Below are 21623 nucleotides of genomic sequence, written 5' to 3'. Positions count from 1 at the left end.
CTGGTTATGTAAATCACTCCCCCCCTTAATTTTAATTGTGGTCTAAAGAATTGTATAACTTGTTTTTCCTAATGGGTTCAGTACAGTGGGGGAAATAAGTATTTGATCCCTTGCTGATTTTGTAAGTTTGCCCACTGACAAAGACATGAGCAGCCCATAATTGAAGGGTAGGTTATTGGTAACAGTGAGAGATAGCACATCACAAATTAAATCCGGAAAATCACATTGTGGAAAGTATATGAATTTATTTGCATTCTGCAGAGGGAAATAAGTATTTGATCCCCCACCAACCAGTAAGAGATCTGGCCCCTACAGACCAGGTAGATGCTCCAAATCAACTCGTTACCTGCATGACAGACAGCTGTCGGCAATGGTCACCTGTATGAAAGACACCTGTCCACAGACTCAGTGAATCAGTCAGACTCTAACCTCTACAAAATGGCCAAGAGCAAGGAGCTGTCTAAGGATGTCAGGGACAAGATCATACACCTGCACAAGGCTGGAATGGGCTACAAAACCATCAGTAAGACGCTGGGCGAGAAGGAGACAACTGTTGGTGCCATAGTAAGAAAATGGAAGAAGTACAAAATGACTGTCAATCGACAAAGATCTGGGACTCCACGCAAAATCTCACCTCGTGGGGTATCCTTGATCATGAGGAAGGTTAGAAATCAGCCTACAACTACAAGGGGGGAACTTGTCAATGATCTCAAGGCAGCTGGGACCACTGTCACCACGAAAACCATTGGTAACACATTACGACATAACGGATTGCAATCCTGCAGTGCCCGCAAGGTCCCCCTGCTCCGGAAGGCACATGTGACGGCCCGTCTGAAGTTTGCCAGTGAACACCTGGATGATGCCGAGAGTGATTGGGAGAAGGTGCTGTGGTCAGATGAGACAAAAATTGAGCTCTTTGGCATGAACTCAACTCGCCGTGTTTGGAGGAAGAGAAATGCTGCCTATGACCCAAAGAACACCGTCCCCACTGTCAAGCATGGAGGTGGAAATGTTATGTTTTGGGGGTGTTTCTCTGCTAAGGGCACAGGACTACTTCACCGCATCAATGGGAGAATGGATGGGGCCATGTACCGTACAATTCTGAGTGACAACCTCCTGCCCTCCGCCAGGGCCTTAAAAATGGGTCGTGGCTGGGTCTTCCAGCACGACAATGACCCAAAACATACAGCCAAGGCAACAAAGGAGTGGCTCAGGAAGAAGCACATTAGGGTCATGGAGTGGCCTAGCCAGTCACCAGACCTTAATCCCATTGAAAACTTATGGAGGGAGCTGAAGCTGCGAGTTGCCAAGCGACAGCCCAGAACTCTTAATGATTTAGAGATGATCTGCAAAGAGGAGTGGACCAAAATTCCTCCTGACATGTGTGCAAACCTCATCATCAACTACAGAAGACGTCTGACCGCTGTGCTTGCCAACAAGGGTTTTGCCACCAAGTATTAGGTCTTGTTTGCCAGAGGGATCAAATACTTATTTCCCTCTGCAGAATGCAAATAAATTCATATACTTTCCACAATGTGATTTTCCGGATTTAATTTGTGATGTGCTATCTCTCACTGTTACCAATAACCTACCCTTCAATTATGGGCTGCTCATGTCTTTGTCAGTGGGCAAACTTACAAAATCAGCAAGGGATCAAATACTTATTTCCCCCACTGTATATGCACCCGAAATTTCAGAACTTATAACAAATGTTTTTGTTTTTTATTTTTTTTGTATCCAAGTCATACAATGTGTTTCAATTGCATGTTAATCGTGTAAGAAATGATAAACCAATAAATAAATAAATAATAAAAAAAAACAAGCCACCTGGGTGGCATGCAAAAAAAAAAGAGAAATAAAGAAGAGAAGAGAGGATATAAATATGTTTGATCATTTTTATTGGCAACAATTGCATCGAAATAGAACACCAATATGAGTATATAAGAAACATTACCCTCCAACCATTCCAACTAAAAGAAATCTCCCCCCCCCCCCCCCCTCTATCCACTTGTGAGCTATTTAAATGTTCAAGATGAAACTTCGTGCCCTAGAGGGCATAGTTAACCACAACGGTTGGATATACATAAAAAACATAAATACAATAGGAATGAGGAGAAACTCCAATTCATATAGGAAGGGGGAAGGTCAAAACATTAGGAAGGGATAACTGTTTAGCTGGTATTGAAAGCATCTTGGAAAAGAAAGGTGGTTAGCTCCACTTTGAAGCAAGAGAAAGTGGAGATTTGTCTAAGATGTGATGGCAGAGCGTTTCGTAGTTTCAGACCTTGATAGGAAAACATTGTACGTCTACTGTGTTCATGAAAGATTGTGCTGTGAATTGGAACTGCTAACAGATTGAGTTGTGATGACCTTAGGGGCGAGATTGAGTGTAGGGGGTAAGGTATCGTAAAAGATAGGAAGATTCTGAGAATGTGAGCGTTTTGAAGGTTAGAAGAAGAACTTTATAGGTGACTAATATAAAAGGCTCGTTTCGGTAGGCAATGAAATGGGCGCTAGCAAGGTAATCCCCCCCCTGCAGCGTCCTTCCTGTCTCCCCTGCCCCCCCCCCCTGCAGCCACCCATCTGGTCTCAGGACCCCCTCCCCACCAACCCTCCTCTGCCCCTGCAGCCACGCATGTGCAGCTGCCCTCCTCTCTCCCCTGCTCCCTCTGCAGCCACCCATGTCCAGCGACTCTCCTCTCCCCCTGCCCCCCCTGCAGCCACCCATATCCAGCAACCCTCCTCTCCCCCTGCAGCTACCCATGTCCAGCGACCCTCTTCTCCCCTGCCCCCCTGCAGCCACCCTTGTCTAATGACCCTCCTCTCCTTTCCCCATGCTCCCCTTGTAGCCACCCATGTCCAGCGACCCACCTCTCTCTCCTGCCCCCCCTGCAGCCACCCATGTCCAGTGACCCTCCTCTCCCCCTGCCCTCCCCTGCAGCCACCCATCTGGTCTCAGGACCCCCTCCCCACCAACCCTCCTCTGCCCCTGCAGCCACGCATGTGCAGCAGCCCTCCTCTCTCCCCTGCTCCCTCTGCAGCCACCCATGTCCAGCGACTCTCCTCTCCCCCTGCCCCCCCTGCAGCCACCCATATCCAGCAACCCTCCTCTCCCCCTGCAGCTACCCATGTCCAGCGACCCTCTTCTCCCCTGCCCCCCTGCAGCCACCCTTGTCTAACAACCCTCCTCTCCTTTCCCCATGCTCCCCCTGTAGCCACCCATGTCCAGCGACCCACCTCTCTCTCCTGCCCCCCCTGCAGCCACCCATGTCCAGTGACCCTCCTCTCCCCCTGCCCTCCCCTGCAGCCACCCATCTGGTCTCAGGACCCCTTCCCCACCTCCCTCTTCCCTGCCCCCCCCCCGCAGCCATCCATGCCAGCGACCCTCCTCTCCCCCTGCAGCCACCCATGTCCAGCGACCCTCCCCTCCCCCTGCCCCCTCCAGCCACCCATGTCCAGCGACCCTCCCCTCCCCCCTCAGCGCGTCACCCAAGCCCCTACCCCCCTATCAATCAGCTCTCAGTGCCCCCCCTCGGCGCAACACCCAAGCCCCTCCGCCCCGGTGTAGCAACCAAGCCCCTACCCCCCCTCGACGCATCACCCAAGACCCTCCCCCCGGCGCATCACCAAAGCCCCTACCCCTCTCTCGGGCACATCAACTCCCTCGCCACTCGCAGCCGCCAATACTAATGCTGTCCGGCCGCTGCTGCTTCTCCTGTGGAGCAGCAGCGGCCAGTACAAAAAGAAAAAAGCCAAAAAAAGATTTTTAACCTGAAACGCAGCTCCGTAGACAGCCATCTGGCATTGGCTGTCATCTCTGCAGACGCTCCTCCTCTCCCCTCTGATGTCGCTGCGCTCCTCCGGGGTCTTCCTGCAGGGGCAGTGACGTGGAGGGGAGAGGAGGAGTGGCTGCAGTGACGACAGCCAATGCCAGATGGCTGTCTACAGAGCCGCGTTTCAGGTTAAAAATCTTTTTTTGGCTTTTTTCTTTTTGTACTGGCCGCTGCTGCTCCACAGGAGAAGCAGCAGCGGCCGGACAGCGTTAGTATTGGCGGCTGCAGGTGGTGAGGGAGTTGATGTGCCCGAGAGAGGGGGGGGTAGGGGCTTTGGTGATGTGCCGGGGGGAGGGTCTTGGGTGATGCATTGAGGGGGGGTAGGGGCTTGGGTGCTGCGCCGGGGCGGAGGGGCTTGGGTGTTGCGCTGAGGGGGGGGGCACTGAGAGCTGATTGGTAGGCAGAGGGAGGAGTAGGGAAACACGCGGAGCGTGTTTCCCTACTCCTCCCTCTGCCTGGCTCGCGGTTTTGCAGGGCAGGGGCTTGGGTGTTGCACCGAGGGGGGGGGCACTGACAGCTGTTTCCCATGCAGGGGGAGGAGTAGGGAAACACGCTCCATGTGTTTCCCTACTCCTCCCCTTGCCTTGGAATCAGCTGTCAGTGACATCACTGACGTCAGTGCATTCTAAACTGCCTAGCAGACCACCTCCGAGGAAGCCACGGTACCAGGCACATTAGAACATTGGAGGTGAGAATTATTATATAGGATATGGTGGAAAACAGAATTTGAAATAGACAGTGATGTGATGAAATTGTTATAAATGAAAGATGATTCTGTTAGCAGTGTTTTGGACCAGGTGTAAACGTTGGTGATCCTTAACTGAGGCCTAAATACAGAGAATTGCAATAATCTAACTGTGAGATGATCAAAGAGAGAATTAAAATATTGATTGTGGAAGGGTCAAGTAGTGGTTGAACGGATCAGATGAGGCATAGTTTGTAAAAAGTTCTTTGGACTACTTTAGAAATCTGATCGTGGAAGGATAAAGAAGAATCAAAGATGAAACCTAGAATACGGGTGGAATGCACTATGGTTACTTGGTGCCAGTGAACAGTGCAGGCACACGAGGAATGCCGCGATCAGGGGCAAAGTACCGGCGTCACCTTGACTCTTTCCTGCTGCTGTTGGCGAGTCCAGCCCGGGACCTTGGATCCATGGTAGGTGCGCTGACAATCACGACACACGGCCTCTATTCTCACTCCCAAGTCCTCCAAGTGGGCATCTGAACAATCAACAACAAAATCTTCTATATCTCCCATAGCTGTGCAGATCTCTCCCCAAACCATCACCCATGTGGGTTCTGAATCATCCTTCTCCAAACTCATAGGATCCAATGACTTCTAATTCCTCAGGGAACTGCCTGCATTTGACCTGCCACCATGTTTGGGAAGGCAAGAGGACCTTACTGCATATAAATCCTTGGTAGTAGTTGGAATTTTCGTCTTGAGAACTTTAGGCATGGCTCCTTAAAAAGCCTATCCACCATTCACATAAACTCCTCCAAGGTAAGAATGAAGAAATAGCTCCAAGATTGCTGTAAATGTAGACTTTGGGGGAGTGTGTTGCAAAGCTCCTTCAATCGTGTCTGATCTGCATGAGCGCCAACTGGAAGTCCTTAGATGCATAGATTTTAAAGGAACGTATTCTAGGTGTGGTTGAGCTGGCAAAAAAAATATACATGCCTTTCTAATTTTGCACAGGAGTTCATGTATACTTAAAAAAATTCCTATCAGCTTTTGCACCTCCTCCAAACCATGCATATGTGTCAGCAAACTTCTTGTTTCAACCAGGTATGTAAAAGTCCTTAAGTATGCCAAAATTTGCTTTTAGGAGCTTGGCTTCTTAACTCATTATTTATTTATTTATTAGGATTTATTTACTGCCTTTTTGAAGGCATTGATTCAAGGTGGTGTATAGCAAGAATTAAGTCAAATATAAGCAATAGACAATTACAGCAGTAAAAATATTCGAACAACAATACAAAGTATTGCATAGTATGATACATTACAATGCAAACACAATACACAAATATTTTAATAGACAGCGTAAGGTGTAAACAAAGATGGAACATATAGATAGATAACATAAAGTAACAGGAATAAGAAAATAAGGGACTAGTTAAAGAGAGTTGCAAATGAGGTCAGAAAGGTGTTTGAACATTATCTTGACTTGAGTAGGAGTGGATAAACATGTCCTGCTATAATATGTGCAGCCGGTGCCATTTAATTCTGTTAAAGGCCTGGTTGAAGAGCCAAGCTTTCACCTGCTTCCAAGTAGAGATAGTCTTGTGTTAAGCGCAATGCATTCCAGATTGTGGGGGCTATATAAGTACATAAGTACTCCGGAGAAGGCTTGCTTGCAGGTATCACATCGTGTAATGTCTTTTGGAGAGGGTGTGGTTAGTGAAAGTCCTTGGGGAGGACCTTAGTGTCCTTGGTGGTGTGTGGAGGATCATCCTATTTTTCAGGTACTCGGGGCCATTTCCTTTCAGGGCCTTGAAGATCAGACATAGAGTTTTAAATTTAGCCCTGCATTGTACTGGTAGCCAATGAAGTTTATGCAAAAATGGTGTGATGTGGTCACTTTCAACCTTCTAGGAGTCTTGCTGCAGCATTCTGAATCAATTGGAGCTGGTGCAAACTCTTTACAGTCAGACCAATGTACAGTGCATTACAATAACCCAGTCTTGATGTTATTATGGCATGCACAACTGGGACAAGGCTTGCCTTATCAATGTAAGGAGCATAGTTGTCGCAAGTGATAGAAGCTGCTCTTGAAGGTTGTTTGAATTTGGGGGATCAGAGAAAGTGTTGAATCGAGCTATATTCCAAGGTTCCTGACTTGTGATTTGAGAGGGAGTTCATATTTCTCAAAAAGAGATTTTGATGTCTGGTATGTCCCCACTTTTGTTATTGACCCATAGAAGCTCAGTTTTACTTCGATTCAGGCAAAGTTTGTTGTTTTTAGCCCATACTTGAATTGATGTTAGACAGGTAGTTTATTCAGGGCTGTGGGTAAGTCAAGTTCAATGGGTATGAGTAGCTGTACGTTATCCGCATTGATGTAGAACCGAGTGTCCACTGACCGAATCAGCTTAGCTAGTGGCTTGAGGTAGATATTGAATAGAATAGGTGACAGTATCAATCCTTGTGGTACCCTACAGGTCAGTGTCTATGGTGATGATGAGATGCTGCCGAACACTATGAACTGTTGTCTGAATGATAGATAAGATCTGAACCAAGCAAGTACTGTTCCACTGATATCTGTTTCTGCCAGTCGTGCTAGCATAATATTTTGATTCAATGTCAAAAGCTGCTGAGAAATCTAGCAGTACTAACACCAAAGCAAATCCCCTGTCTCGGTTTCTGTGAAGAACATCTGGTAGGGACTGTTTCTGTTTCATAACCGAAGGCTACTGAAAACAGATCTTTTCAAGAAGGCATACCACAAACATCCATCTTAGATACTAAATAATAATACTATACACGATCTATACAAAACCGATCTCTTATCACATGACTGATTAACCTCTTTGATATCAATGATCAAGCAATACCACTTTAAACCTTATGCTGAATAGGGACTCTCTATAGTCAATAACAATGTATGTTACAATCCAATTTATTACTCAGGAACCTCATGCAATACCATAATCTATTCTTCTTTACCATGTATATATGCACACGGTGTATATAAATACCACGATCTGTTCCATATATGTTATGTTCCATGTATGTTACCATGTATGTATGCACTTTATTGTAATACCATATGTAATTCTGTTACCCAGAAATGGCAACCGCCATTACGGAAAATGTAAGCCACATTGAGCCTGCAAATTGGTGGGAAAATGTGGGATACAAATGCTACAAATAAATAAATAAAATAACCGGGTCTGAATCTAGATTGATATGGATCTAACCAGTTTCTCTCTTCCAGCCAATCACTGAGTTGATCATAGACCATTTGTTCAATACGTTTTCCTAGGAATGGGATTTTGGATACTGGCCGGTAATTTTCAAATTTGTCCTGGTCAAGGTTGTTCTTCTGTAGCAAAGGATGCACCACTACCCTTTTTAATGCTATTGGTAGTTGCCCATTAGAAAGAGAGGAATTCATGTTTTTAGTGGTGCCTTCTATGAGACCTCTGCTTGCCTGCTGCACTATCTTTGATGGGCAGGGGTCAAGGAAGCAGGCAGTTAGTTGAAGGTTTCTTAGGTTTTTGTCAAGGCCCTCCTCCTCCTCCTACTACTATTTAGCATTTCTATAGCGCTACAAAGCGTACGCAGCGCTGCACAAACATAGTAGAAAGACAGTCCCTGCTCAAAGAGCTTACAATCTAATAGACAAAAAATAAATAAAGTAAGCAAATCAAATCAATTAATGTGAACGGGAAGGAAGAGAGGAGGGTAGGTGGAGGCGAGTGGTTACAAGTGGTTACGAGTCAAAAGCAATGTTAAAGAGGTGGGCTTTCAGTCTAGATTTAAAGGTGGCCAAGGATGGGGCAAGACGTAGGGGCTCAGGAAGTTTATTCCAGGCGTAGGGTGCAGCGAGACAGAAGGCGCGAAGTCTGGAGTTGGCAGTAGTGGAGAAGGGAACAGATAAGAAGGATTTATCCATGGAGCGGAGTGCACGGGAAGGGGTGTAGGGAAGGACGAGTGTGGAGAGATACTGGGGAGCAGCAGAGTGAATACATTTATAGGTTAGTAGAAGAAGTTTGAACAGGATGCGAAAACGGATAGGGAGCCAGTGAAGGGTCTTGAGGAGAGGGGTAGTATGAGTAAAGCGACCCTGGCGGAAGATGAGACGGGCAGCAGAGTTTTGAACCGACTGGAGAGGGGAGAGGTGACTAAGTGGGAGGCCAGCAAGAAGCAGATTGCAGTAGTCTAAACGAGAGGTGACAAGGGTGTGGATGAGGGTTTTGGTAGAGTGCTCGGAAAGAAAGGGGCGGATTTTACGGATGTTGTAAAGAAAGAAACGACAGGTCTTGGCAATCTGCTGGATATGAGCAGAGAAGGAGAGAGAAGAGTCAAAGATGAACCCAAGGTTTCGAGCTGAGGAGACAGGGAGAATGAGAGAGCCATCAACAGAAATAGAAAACGGGGGGAGCGGGGAGGTGGGTTTGGGGGGGAAAATGAGAAGCTCGGTTTTGGTCATATTTAATTTCAGGTGGCGTTGAGACATCCAGGCAGCAATGTCAGACAAGCACGCTGAAACTTTGGTTTGGATGCAAGGTGAGATATCAGGGGTACAAAGGTAGATTTGAGAGTCATCAGCATAGAGATGGTAGGAAAAGCCATGGGATGAGATTAATGAACCAAGGGAAGAAGTGTAGATAGAAAAGAGGAGGGGACCAAGAACAGAACCCTGAGGTACGCCGACAGGCAGAGGGATAGAAGTAGAAGAGGATCCACCAGAGTGAACACTAAAGGTGCGGAGGGAGAGGTAGGAAGAGAACCAGGAAAGGACAGAGCCCTGGAATCCAAGTGAGGACAGGGTATCGAGAAGTATGCTGTGATCGACAGTGTCAAAAGCAGCGGAAAGATCAAGAAGAATGAGGATGGAATATTGACCTATGGATTTAGCCAGTAATAGGTCATTGGAGACTTTAGTAAGCGCAGTTTCGGTTGAGTGGAGAGGGCGAAAACCAGATTGTAGTGGGTCAAGAATAGCATGTGAGGAGAGAAAATCAAGGCAGCGGCGGTGAACAGCACGCTCAAGTAATTTGGAGAGAAAAGGAAGGAGGGAGATGGGTCGGTAATTAGAGGGACAAGTAGGGTCGAGTGAAGGCTTCTTAAGGAGAGGTGTGACCACAGCATGTTTAAAGGCAGCAGGGACAGTCGCAGTGGAAAGTGAGAGGTTGAGAATGTGACAGATAAAAGGAATAAGAGCAGGAGAGATGACATTAAGAAGGTGGGTGGGAATGGGATCAGAGGAACAGGTGGTACATTTTGAGGAAGAAAGGAGAAGTGTAGTTTCCTCAATAGTAACTTCAGGAAAGGAGGAAAGGGAATGAGGGGAAGGAGAGAGAGGGGAACGGACTAGTGGAGGAAGAGGTGGTGAGGTAGAGAAAGCAAGGTTTATCTTTTGAACCTTGTTGTGAAAGAATTCAGCAAGGGTCTGAGGAGATAATGAAGGGGGAGTTGGGTTAAAAGGGTCTGTTTCAGGAGGGGTTGAGTTTGTGCACTCTGGGTTAGCTGATTGTAGACTAGGTGGGGCTGCTTGTAAACCCTGGCACAGACTTTTAGTTTTGTTGGCAAAATATGCAGCAAAATCATTGCAGACTGGGCAGGCTGTTTCTGTTGTGGGGATTTCAGTAGGCTGTTTACTATGCTGATCAGGTGCTTGGTTGAATTGACAGCCTGTTCGATGCATTGAGGGAAATATTGTTTTTTGGCTGCTGTTAAGGTTTGGCAGTAATTACTCATGTGATTCCTACAGTTTAGTCTGTCCTCATCCATGCAAGATTTACGCCATCTCTCCAGTTTCCGTCCTTTGCGCTTAAAGGTCCGAAGTTCAGGAGAAAACCAAGGTGAGCATTTATGAGTGGGGCATAAGACCCTTTTAGTGGTGTCGTTTCTCTAATGTCTTAGCTAAATGTGTATTCCAAATATCAACCTGTTCTGACACTGTAGTTGTCTTTTCATCTATATGTGGATAGTCCAAGGCTTCTAGGAAATTCTAAGCAGTTAGCTTTTTCTTGTCTCTGATCTTCCAAACTCTAGGAAGTGCCATTTGTTTCAGGTGGTCACTTAGGGAAAACTTAATTAGAACGTGGTCTGTTCATGTCTCAATATTGCTATCCCAGTATTCTGGGATATCAACCCCTTTGTAGAATACCAAGTCTAATATGTGACCCTTTTCATGGGTTGGTGAATTGATCACATGTGTGAATCCTAGCTCTGTCATCATGCCCAGGAAGACAGCTGTGGTGATATTTGGGGTTTCAATGTGTGGATTGAAGTCTACCATGATCACCATCCTAGGATAATTCAGGGTCACTTGTGTAATCAGATCAAAGAGTTCTTGCATGGACAGTGGCGTTCCTAGGGGGGCTGACATCCGGGGCGGATCGCCGATGCACCCCGCCCCCGGGTGCAGCACGACCCCCCCCCCTGGATACAGCGCGACCCCTCCCCAGTGAAAGGACACCCCCCACGAAAGACCCCCCCCCCCCGGGTGCATGCACGCCGCTGGGGGGGGGGGGGTGCCGCGCGCGCCTGTCCTTCGTTCGTTCCATGCTTCTTCTCTGCCCTGGAACAGGAAGTAACCTGTTCCAGGGCAGAGGGAGCATGGAACGAATGGAGGACAGGCGCGCGCGGCACCCCGCCAGCGGCATGCACCCGGGGCGGACCGCACCCACTGCCCCCCCCCTAGGAACGCCACTGTGCATGGATAATGTGTTGTTATGAGATAATTGATATACCATCAGCAGCCAGATTGGATTCTTCTCTTTTAGCTGGATTAAAAGGGGATGGCGATTCTGCACAGTTTGATTGTATTCCGAATCAACACTGCTACCCTTCCACCCTGTTCTGGATTGATGTTGGATGTTAAAACCTGTTAGGCATAGTTCAGCTAGTGTTAACCCCCCCCCCCCCCCCCCCCCCCCACTGTCACTGTCATCTAGCCAGGTTTCACTTATTCCTAAAATGTCAAGATGCTGTTCATGGATCACTGAAGATTTCTTTGCATCTGATCTGGCATTCATCACCCTATAGTTCCCAAGGGTGGTCTGAGGGTGCTGGGGGTAGCTCTGGCATGGCAATGAGATGATCTTTAAAGTACTGTTATGTAGGTGTTTGACCTCTTGCAGTTTTGCCTTCTTTGGTTGGTGGGGATTATAGTTTCTTCTCCCACACACTACTGGGATCACCGAGCTTTTTTGGTCTCCTGGGCTAAGACACATTCATTGTGACAGAAGTTCCTTAGGCAGATTTCACTGGGTGGCACTGCAGTCCACTCTGTGGATCAGCAATCTTGCCAGTTGGCAATGTAGGATTAAAGGCTTTAAGTAATCTGAGAGAACAGACCTTTTTTTTTTTTATTGTAATTTCAGACTAGGCCTGGGGCATCAAAGGATTCTAGTAATAGAGAAACAGATGACTGTACTTTGCACTTCTTTGTGAATTTCTTTGTACACAACTTGGCTGCTCTTATACATGGAATTTTGTAGAATATGATTTTACATGTAAATGCTGGTACTTAAATGTGTAGGTAGCAAAAATAGCGGCCTTCATATTTAGGTGCCAGCACTTAAATGTATAAGACACTGAATGATGCCGCTTTTTAAATGCTTGCTCCCACTGCACATTTATGAAGCTACATGTGAAAGGCTCTTTGTTCATCTACACTTTTTGTAAAATAGGCTGGAATCAATGAATAGCCTAAGCTTGATATTCCATTTCCTACCTAGATATCCTGTGCAAAATCAGGCTTTAAGAATTGTGTACGTTATTACATAAGCTCCCTAGTTTGTAAAAATATTGACAGGCATAGGGTAAGACCTTTCTTTTCTTTTCTGTTTTTTTATTATTTTATTTATCATTTTACTTAATTACATTCACATTTATCACATCAATGTAAGGAAAAACAGAAATTAATATAAAGGAAAAAGAAAACATTTTCTCTCATCAATATATGTTATATTATATAATTGTCCACAATTGGGGGATCCAAGATCAGGAAAACAATCTGAAAGAAAATAAGAAAAACTCAAAATGGTTAATCTTACAATTCGCATTTTACCTTCCTAGAGCGATTCCCTTGTAAGTGTTTTATTTCCTTATTACTTATTTGTTGAACCCAAGAAATTACAAGAGTTTGTGGAGTTAAAAGAACAGATGAAGAACCCTCTGCAGCAACTTCCTTTAGTTACCACTGTACCGGCTGCAATTACCGATTAACCTTCCTCCCTCAGAAAATATGAATTTTGTAAGATTAACCACTTGGTATTTTTCTTATTTTCTTTGAGATTGTTTTCCTGATCTTGGATCCCCCAATTGTGGACAATTATATATATTGTTGAGAGAAAATATTTTTTCTTTTCCCTTATATTAATTTCTGTTTTTCCTTACATTTACGTGATAAATGTGAATGAAATTAAGTAAAATGATAAATACAAAAATTAAAAATAAAAATTCACATTTTCTGAGGGAGGAAGGTTAATCAGTAATTGCAGCCGGTACAGTGGTAACTAAAGGAAGTTGCTGCAAGGGTTCTTCATCTGTTCTTTCAATTCCACAAACTCTTGTAATTTCTTAGGTTCAACAAATAAGTAATAAGGAAATAAAACACTTACAATGGAATCGCCAGACTTTTCTTTTCTTAAAGCACATCCAGTTGTGTCTTAGTGTTTGTATAAGAATGCTCAAGTTGCTTCACAGACTATGCAAAAGGTCAGCAGCATAGTGTTTGTGATCTTGGAGCATATGACGAGCTTTAGTGTGTTTAGATGATCAGTATGTCTCCCTATTTTCATGTTTTCTGTAGACACGATGAAAAGCTTCGGAATGTACAGAAGGGTCAACCACCTTCCTCTACCATAACCCCTCCACCTCGACCACCTCTACCCACCCAACAGTTTGGTGTCAGTCTACAGTAGTAAGTAATGCAATTTTAGTTTATTTTGAATTAAAAGAATGATGGGAAATGTTTCTGTTTCCTGATTCCTGTTGGCATTTAATCTTCCTTTCCCTGGTAGTTTCTTTTTGATCTTCTGACTCTGTTAAAATCAGGCTGAAACAGCAGTTACTTGTTTTTTTTTTTTTACATGTTTTTTGTTGTTGTTGTTGTTGTTGTTGTTTTGGGTTTTTTTTTTTTTTAACCTTTTCTTCAACCTGTCCTCAGGCAATACAGTGACAAGCACCTGTTTGAGAACTGTAGAGTATAGTTCCATCTGGCAACTGGTTTAAATGTACATTTAGTGGTGTCAGGGGATCCCTTATTCTGAGGCCTGTAATCATAGCTAATGCAGAATCCTGAGCCTTAGCCAGATGTAGGGATCAATCCAAGATTTCTTGCCTAGCTGTGGCCTTTCCTCCTTAAAGGACCTGGTAGGCCTAGACCTACCACTAGATAGCCTAGCCCACTTGTGCTATAACAGGTTGTCTATAGTTAGGTGCCAGTTGTGTACGTAAGTTATAGAATACTAGCACTTATGCATGTGATTATTACAGTTAAACACAAGTTCTATCTGGAAGCTGTGACACAGGCCAACCTTTCCCAACCTAGTTCTCGGGGCACACCTGGTCCCATCGGGTTTTCAGGATATCCACAATGAATATGCATAAGAGAGATTTGCATGCACTGCCTCAATTGCATGCAAATCTATCTCATGAACATTCATTGAGGATATTCTGAAAACCCGATGGGACTATGTGTGCCCCCAGGGCTGAGTTGGGAATGGCTGATAAAGGCACACAACTTGCTTAGCAAAGCGTACACATGGGCAGGGTATGGACAAGTCCTGCATTTACCAAAGAATACTGTAAATTACATACTAAAGTACCACATTTAGGCATGTGATTAAGCCTGCTATTGACATAAGTGGGCATGTCTAAATGTTGGTGCATAAATGCCAACTTATGCTAGTATTCTACAATGGAATATGAGTGCCCAGATGCCCTTATAGAGTTAGCACATAGTGAGCTGCATCTTGGCACCAAACATTTGGCATCCTTTACAGAATCCGCCCCCCTAGGTTTCTGACTAGGGTGGCAGCATGGGTGGAGGGGGGCAGCATGGCAGAAGAGCAGTATCTCATCTCCACTTCTCCTGCCATCACTCCACCTCTTCCTGAGGCGAAGCTCCAAGACAACTCTGTGCCATCACATGGCTTTTAAGTGCATATATTCTGTGTCAGAGGGGAATAACATGCTGCAACACTTGAATGCAGACCTGTGCTAAAAGGCTTTGTGCTGGGGTGGCAGTGGGTCAGGTCCTGCAGGGGAAAGCAAAGAAGATGAGAAATGCTGGACATTGGAAGGAGGTAAGGGAAAATGCATTGCTGAATGGGGAGGAGGGGAAAGGAGATGCTTGAGATCTTGGGCAGGGAGGGAATGAGAAGATGCTAAATGCCTTGGAGAGGTTAGAGAGGGGAAGGGGAGATACTGGGCATTGTGGGGAGGGGGTAGAAAGGAGAGATATTGGATATCTTAGGGGGTAGAGAGGAGGAGATGCTGTACAACAAGTGAGATAGTGAGGGAAGGGAGGATATTGGCCTTCTGCAAGGGAAAGAGGAAGGAGGGTTACTGGCTCCTGGAGGGGGGTGGGAGAAGAAGGTGAATTGTGGTCATTTGAGGGGACAGAGAGTGGATGTGGCTATCTAAGAGAACAGGGAGGGGAAGGATGGATACTGCACTATGGGGGGGGGGGGGGGTGAGTTGGAGCCTTGAACCAGAGCATGGAAATGCACCGTAGTGTAGAAACCGCTGATGATATTTATACCTTATGTGAAAGTATTTTTTAAAATAAACCATCAACTATATACTACTACTACTTAACATTTCTAGAACGCTACTAGGGTTACGCAGCACTGTACAGTTTAACAAAGAAGGACAGTCTCTGCTCAAAGGAGCTTACAATCTAAAGGACTAAATGTCAAGTTGGGGCAGTCTAGATTTCCTGAATAGAGGTATAGTGGTTAGGTGCCGAAGGCGACATTGAAGAGGTGGGCTTTGAGCAAGGATTTGAAGATGAGCAGGGAGGGGGCCTAGCGTATGGGCTCAGGGAGTTTATTCCAAGCATGGGGTGAGGTGAGGCAGAAAGGGCGGAGCCTGGGGTTGGCGGTGGTAGAGAAGGGTACTGAAAGGAGTGATTTGTCCTGAGAGCGGAGGTTACGGGTAGGAACATAAGGGGAGATGAGGGTAGAGAGGTAAGGAGGGGCTGCAGATTGAGTGCATTTGTAGGTTAGTAGGAGAAGCTTGAACTGTATGCGGTACCTGATCGGAAGCCAGTGAAGTGACTTGAGGAGAGGGGTGATATGAGTATATCGGTCCAGGCGGAAGATAAGACGTGCAGCAGAGTTCTGAACAGATTGAAGGGGGGATAGATGGCTGTGGGAGGCCAGTGAGGAGTAGGTTGCAGTAGTCAAGGCGAGAGGTAATAAGAGAGTGGATGAGAGTTTGGGTTGGTGTGCTCAGAGAGGAAAGGGCGAATTTTGCTAATGTTATAGAGGAAGAAGCGACAGCAAGGCGAGAGGTAATGAGAGAGTGGATGAGAGTTCGAGTGGTGTGCTCAGAGAGGAAAGGGCGAATTTTGCTAATGTTATAGAGGAAGAAGCGACAGGTCTTGGCTATCTGCTGGATATGCGCATAGAAGGAGAGGGAGGAGTCGAAGATGACTCCGAGGTTGCGGGCAGATGAGACTGGGAGGATGAGGGTATTATCAACTGAGATAGAGAGTGGAGGGAGAGGAGAAGTGGGTTTGGGTGGGAAGACAATAAGCTCGGTCTTGGCCATGTTCAGTTTCAGGTGGCAGTTGGACATCCAGGCAGCAATGTCGGATAAGCAGGCCGATATTTTGTCCTGGGTTTCTGCAGGGATGTCTGGTGTGGAGAGATAAAGCTGGGTGTCGTCAGCATAAAGATGATATTGGAAACCATGGGATGAGATCAGGGAGCCCAGGGAAGAGGTGTAGATTGAAAAAAGAAGGGGTCCAAGGACAGATCCCTGAGGAACTCCAACAGAGAGCGGGATGGGGGTGGAGGAAGAACCATGAGAATGTGGAGGAGGAGTGGCCTAGTGGTTAGGGTGTGGACTGTGGTCCTGGGGAACTGAGAAACTGAGTTCGATTCCCACTTCAGGCACAGCTCCCTGTGACTCTGGGCAAGTCACTTAACCCTCCATTGCCCCAGGTACAAATAAGTACCTGTATATGTAAGCCACATTGAGCTTCCATGAGTGGGAAAGCGCGGGGTACAAATGTAACTAAAATAAAATAACTAAAATAAAATGTACTCTGAAGGTACGGTGGGAGAGATAAGAGGAGAACCAGGAGAGGACAGAGCCCTGGAACCCAAATGAGGACAGTGTGGCAAGAAGTAAATTGTGATTGACAGTGTCAAAAGCGGCGGATAGGTTGAGGAGGATGAGGATGGAGTAGTGGCCTTTGGATTTGGAAAGGAAGAGGTCATTGCAGACTTTAGATAGCGCCGTTTCTGTCAAGTGTAAGGGGCGAAAGCCGGATTGAAGCGGATCGAGGATGGCATGAGAGGAGAGAAAATCAAGGCAATGGCTGTGAACGGCGCATTCAAGTATCTTGGAGAGGAAGGGTAGGAGGGAAATGGGGTGGTAGTTGGAGGGACAGGTAGGGTCGTGATGGTTTTTTGAGGAGTGGTGTGACTACAGCATGCTTGAAGGTGTCAGGGGCAGTTGCAGTGGAGAGAGAGAGGTTGAGGATATGACAGATGGGGGGGGTGACAGTAGGAGAGATGGTGTTAAGTAAGTTGGTGGGGATGGGGTCAGAGGAACAGGTGGTGCATTTCGAGGAGGAAAGAAGATGGGCGGTTTACTCTTCGGTGATATCAGGAAATGAGTAGAAGGAGACCTGGGTTGGTTGGTTGAGAGAGTGGGTTATAGGCTGAAGAGGAGGAGATGGTTTGGTGGTGAATTCGAGGTTGATTTTCTGCACCTTGTCATGGAAGTGGTCAGCCAGTGATTGAGGAGAGAGTGGGGGGGGGGGGGTGGGAGCGGAGGGCACTTTGAGGAGGGAGTTAAGGGTGGCGAAGAGACGACGAGGGTTAGAGCTGAGGGAATTAGTCAATTGGGTGTAATAGTCCTGTTTGGCGAGGAATAGGGAGGACTGGAAGGAGGATAGCATGAATTTGTAATGAATGAAATCAGTATGGGTGCGAGATTTTCTCCAGAGGCGTTCAGCTGATCGGGCGCAGGAGCGAAGGTAACGGGTGCAAGGGGTCAGCCAGGGCTGGGGATTAGTGCGCCTTGTGGGATGGGAGATGGATGGTGCAAGGGTGTCCAGAGCAGAGGAGAGAGTGGCATTGTAAGTGGAGACAGCCTTGTCGACAGACTCGGAGGACATGATGGAAGGGAGGAGATTAGAGATACTAGAGGGTAAGGTGGGAGGGTCGACAGCCGGGAGATTCCTGGAAGTAGTGGTTAGTGTTGGGCGGGACTGTGGGGGAGGGTGATGAAGTGTGAAGGTGATCAGGTGATGGTCGGAGAGAGGAAGAGCTGAGGCGCAGAAATTGGAGGGTGAGCAGGTAGAGGAGAGGACGAGGTCAAGACAGTGGCCAGATTGGTGAGTAGGGGTGGTGGAGCTCAGTTGGAGGTTGAAGGAGGAGGTTAGAGTGAGGAACTGAGAAGCGTATGAGTCGGATGGGTTATCAGTGTGCATGTTAAAGTCTCCAAGGATGAGGGATGGGGATGAGGGCTCGAGAAAAACGGAGAGCCAGGCATCGAAGTCGGTGAGGAAGGAAGAGAGGGACTTATCAGGGGGGCGGTAAATGACTGCAACTCTGAGTGGCAGCGGGTAGAATAGACGGATGGAGTGAACTTCAAAGGATGAGAAGCAGTGAGACTGTGGTAGGGGGAGAGGTTGAAAACTGCAGGAGGGCGAAAGTAGTAACCCAATGCCACCACCACGGCCAGCTGGGCGGGGAGAATGGGAGAAAAGATAACCTCCATGACTAAGGGCCGTGACTGAGGCAGAGTTGTCAGGGGTGAGCCAGGTTTCAGTTAGGGCGAGCAGTTGAAGGGAACGGGAGATGAAGAGATCATGAGTGAATGAAAGTTTGTTGCAGACCGAGCGGGCGTTCCACAGGGCACATGAGAAGGGGAGGGAGGAAGGGAGGAGGAGGAGGAGGAGGAGGGTGATAGATATGAGATTGGAGACATCACGGAAACGTTTGCATGGATGAGACGAGGACAGGTGTGGGGGACCAGGGTTGGGATTGATGTCTCCTGCGGATAGCAGGAGGAGGAGCAAGAGAGTGCGGAGGAGGGTGGGGGAGGTAGGGCGACGAAGGCGACAAAGACGGGATGCGCTTAGGAGGAATGGGGAAGGGTTCATGGCAGGAAGGATGTGTTGAAGGTTGAGAGGTAGGAATGAGGAGAAGGACAGTAGAAATGGTGAGGTGGTGTGGGGCGGGGGTGGGTGGGGTATTGCAGTAGTGAGCAAGATGGGAGAGGACATGGATGGGCAGTATGTTTGTGCAGTATACAGCGGGGTGGGGAGGGGGAAAAGATTAGGAAGGGACAGGGCAAGGAAGAGAATGTGTATGGGGGCCATAAATAGTGACTCAGGTGTTTACGGGTGGTAGGTAGAGAAGGGGCTGGCGGTGGGTAGGTAGGTTGATGGGGGGCAAGCAGGCAGGTAGGTTGCTGGGCTGGGGGGCAGGCAGGTGGGCTGGGAGGTAGATGGGCTGGCAATCAGGAGAGTGGTGTGCTGGCAGGTAGATGGGCTGGGAGGCAGGCAGGTTGAAGGGTGAGCAGTCAGTCAGGAGAGTGATGGGCTGGCAAAGCGGCAGGGGGGAGGCAGGTAAGTAGTTGTAGGTAGTCTAGGAGGCAGGCAGGTTGTTGATGGGCAGAGAAGCGGGCAAGTTCAAGGGCTGGCAAGCAGGTAGGTAGGTTGATTGGCTAGCAGGCAGGCAGGCAGGAACAGGTGAGTACGGTGGAGAGCTCAGCAGCAGGACTGGAGCAAGCTGGAATAATTTGGAGGTTGGTTGATTGGCTAGCAGGCAGGCAGGCTGGCAGGAACAGGTGAGTGCGGTGGAGAGCATAGCAGCAGACTGGAACAAGCTGGAATAATTGGAGCAGAAGAGAGCAGAGCAGCAGGATTGGAGCAAGCTGGAACAAGCTGGGGCAGACGGGCTGGAATGAGCTGGAACAAGCTGGAGCAGGTGGACTGGAACATGCTGGAGCAGATGGTCTGGAACAAGCAGGGAGAAGCTGGATCAGGCGGACAGGAACAAGCTGGAGCAGATGGACTGGAACAGGCAGGGAAAAGCTGGATCAGGCGGACTGGAACAAGCAGGGAGAAGCTGGATCAGGCGGGCAGGAACAAGCTAGAGCAGATGGACTGGAACAGGCAGGGAAGAGCTGGATCAGGCGGACTGGAACAAGCTGGGGCCGATGGAGTGGAGCAAGCAGGGAAAAGCTGGAACAGGCGGACTGGAACAAGCTGGGGCCGATGGAGTGGAACAAGCAGCGAGAAGCTGGATCAGGTGGACTGGAACACACTGGAACAAGCTGGATCAGGCAGACTGGGACACGCTGGAACAAGTTGGACACGCTGGAACACGCTGGAACAAGACTTGGCTCTTACCTTGCCAGTCAAGGTCTATTTACTCAAGATAGCGAAGGTCCCTGAACACTCAAGCATGTCTCGTGCTTATGCTGATCTCATAGTCACGGGAATGGTGGTGCGCGATCCAAGAGCATCTCGTTTCGTCTATGGGGTTAGTTGGAGGTAAAGTCTGGAGAGATAATTGTTGTGTAGGCTCGTCCACGTGGTCAACGCTCTGGGATGGAAGTGGGCCTCTTGTAGGCTCCACTGGACGTTGCTTGGGTGGGATCGTTTGACCGCGGCAGTCAAGAGCTAAGGTCAGTGGTGTGCTGGAGCAGGCTCTCACAGGCTCGCAAGAGCCGGTTGTTAAGTTTTTAAGAATTTTGGGAGCCGGTTGTTAAAGTAGGGCCCTCCATGGCTACTTTAACAACTGGCTCCCAAAACGTGGGCTTGGGCCCCCTGCTGAATTATCTTTTACTTCGCTGGTGGGGATGCTGAGTCCTGCCAGCCAAGTAAATAGACTACTGCAGCTCCCCGCTCCTTGTTTCCAGCTCTGGGCAGCAGGCTGGGACCTCGAGCATGTGACAGAAGTTCCAGCGTGCTGCTCAGAGCAAGACGTTGGGAGTGGTGGCAGTCCATTTATTGGCTGCCAGCAAAGGTATGCCTAGCGTGCCCGCACAAAGGGAGGGAGGAGAGAGAGGCAAGTGTTGCTCCCCCTCCCCCCCAACCACCCCTGGCCCTACCAACTGCAGAGCTGGCTACGTCCGGAGAAAGAGCCTGTTGTTAAAAATTTACCAGCACACCCCTGGCTAAGGTGGACGTGTCCCGCTCATTGGGAGCGTCTGCCTGCCCTGATCATTTCCACCAGCGCGTCCTGGTTAGGCCGGTTGATGTCTACCAGCTGGTTCTTTGTTTGGCGGTCGGGTTGGGCTGATTCTCGTCCAACGCTGGTCAGGTTCACGCAGCTTACGAGTCCTCCATTCGGGAGCTGCACGACATCTCCCGGGCTCAGCTTTTGTTTCGCCGGAGCACCTCCTCCAGGCTCGGATTCTCCCAGGTGGATGTACCTCATGTCACTCCTGCCCAGCCCTGGTCGGCTACCTCCAGCGCGCTTTGGGTCGGTCGAGGTACCCACCGCCTAGTTCTCCACCTGGCGGGCCGCTGGGATCAGGAGCACCGATCTCCGTTTGGCGATGCTGGGGAGTGCGGCGTGTCGGCTGGGGTCCGGCCAGCGCCGAACCCTTGGCGATAGGGTCCAATAGTTGGTGCTCAGGGTCGCCTCGCCCAGGTGCGATTGACCGTTGGAGGTGGTTGCGAGCGGTCGGGTGGTTGGTGATGTTGGTGGTGGGTGCGGCGGTCGGTTGACGTGGGTCAGGGCCAAGTAGCTTGGTGGTTTTTTTGGGGGATCCCGGCCGCTTTTCTCTTGTGTTATGGCCCAGACTGGGAGCCTGAGCGCCTTTCCAGGTTACGCGATGTCTATCCTTTCTCACTCTGTTCCAAACCTCGCTCTGGTTTTCACCATTTGTTCCTCTTCCTGTATCTGT

General features: G+C 48.2%; 1 protein-coding gene across 1 annotated transcript in view; it reads left to right on the top strand.

Annotated features, from left to right (window-relative positions):
• ARHGAP8 (Rho GTPase activating protein 8) overlaps positions 1-21623 on the top strand; it is a 471174-nt gene that overhangs the window by 240580 nt on the left and 208971 nt on the right. The window contains 1 exon segment of the mRNA XM_030214314.1: positions 13327-13437. Within this exon segment, the coding sequence (XP_030070174.1) occupies positions 13327-13437 (111 nt within the window).

Source organism: Microcaecilia unicolor, chromosome 9, assembly GCF_901765095.1.
Source record: "Microcaecilia unicolor chromosome 9, aMicUni1.1, whole genome shotgun sequence".
Taxonomy (NCBI): domain Eukaryota; kingdom Metazoa; phylum Chordata; class Amphibia; order Gymnophiona; family Siphonopidae; genus Microcaecilia; species Microcaecilia unicolor.
The sequence above is the reverse complement of the archived record's forward strand: the minus strand, read 5'-3'. Positions and strand labels throughout refer to the sequence as shown.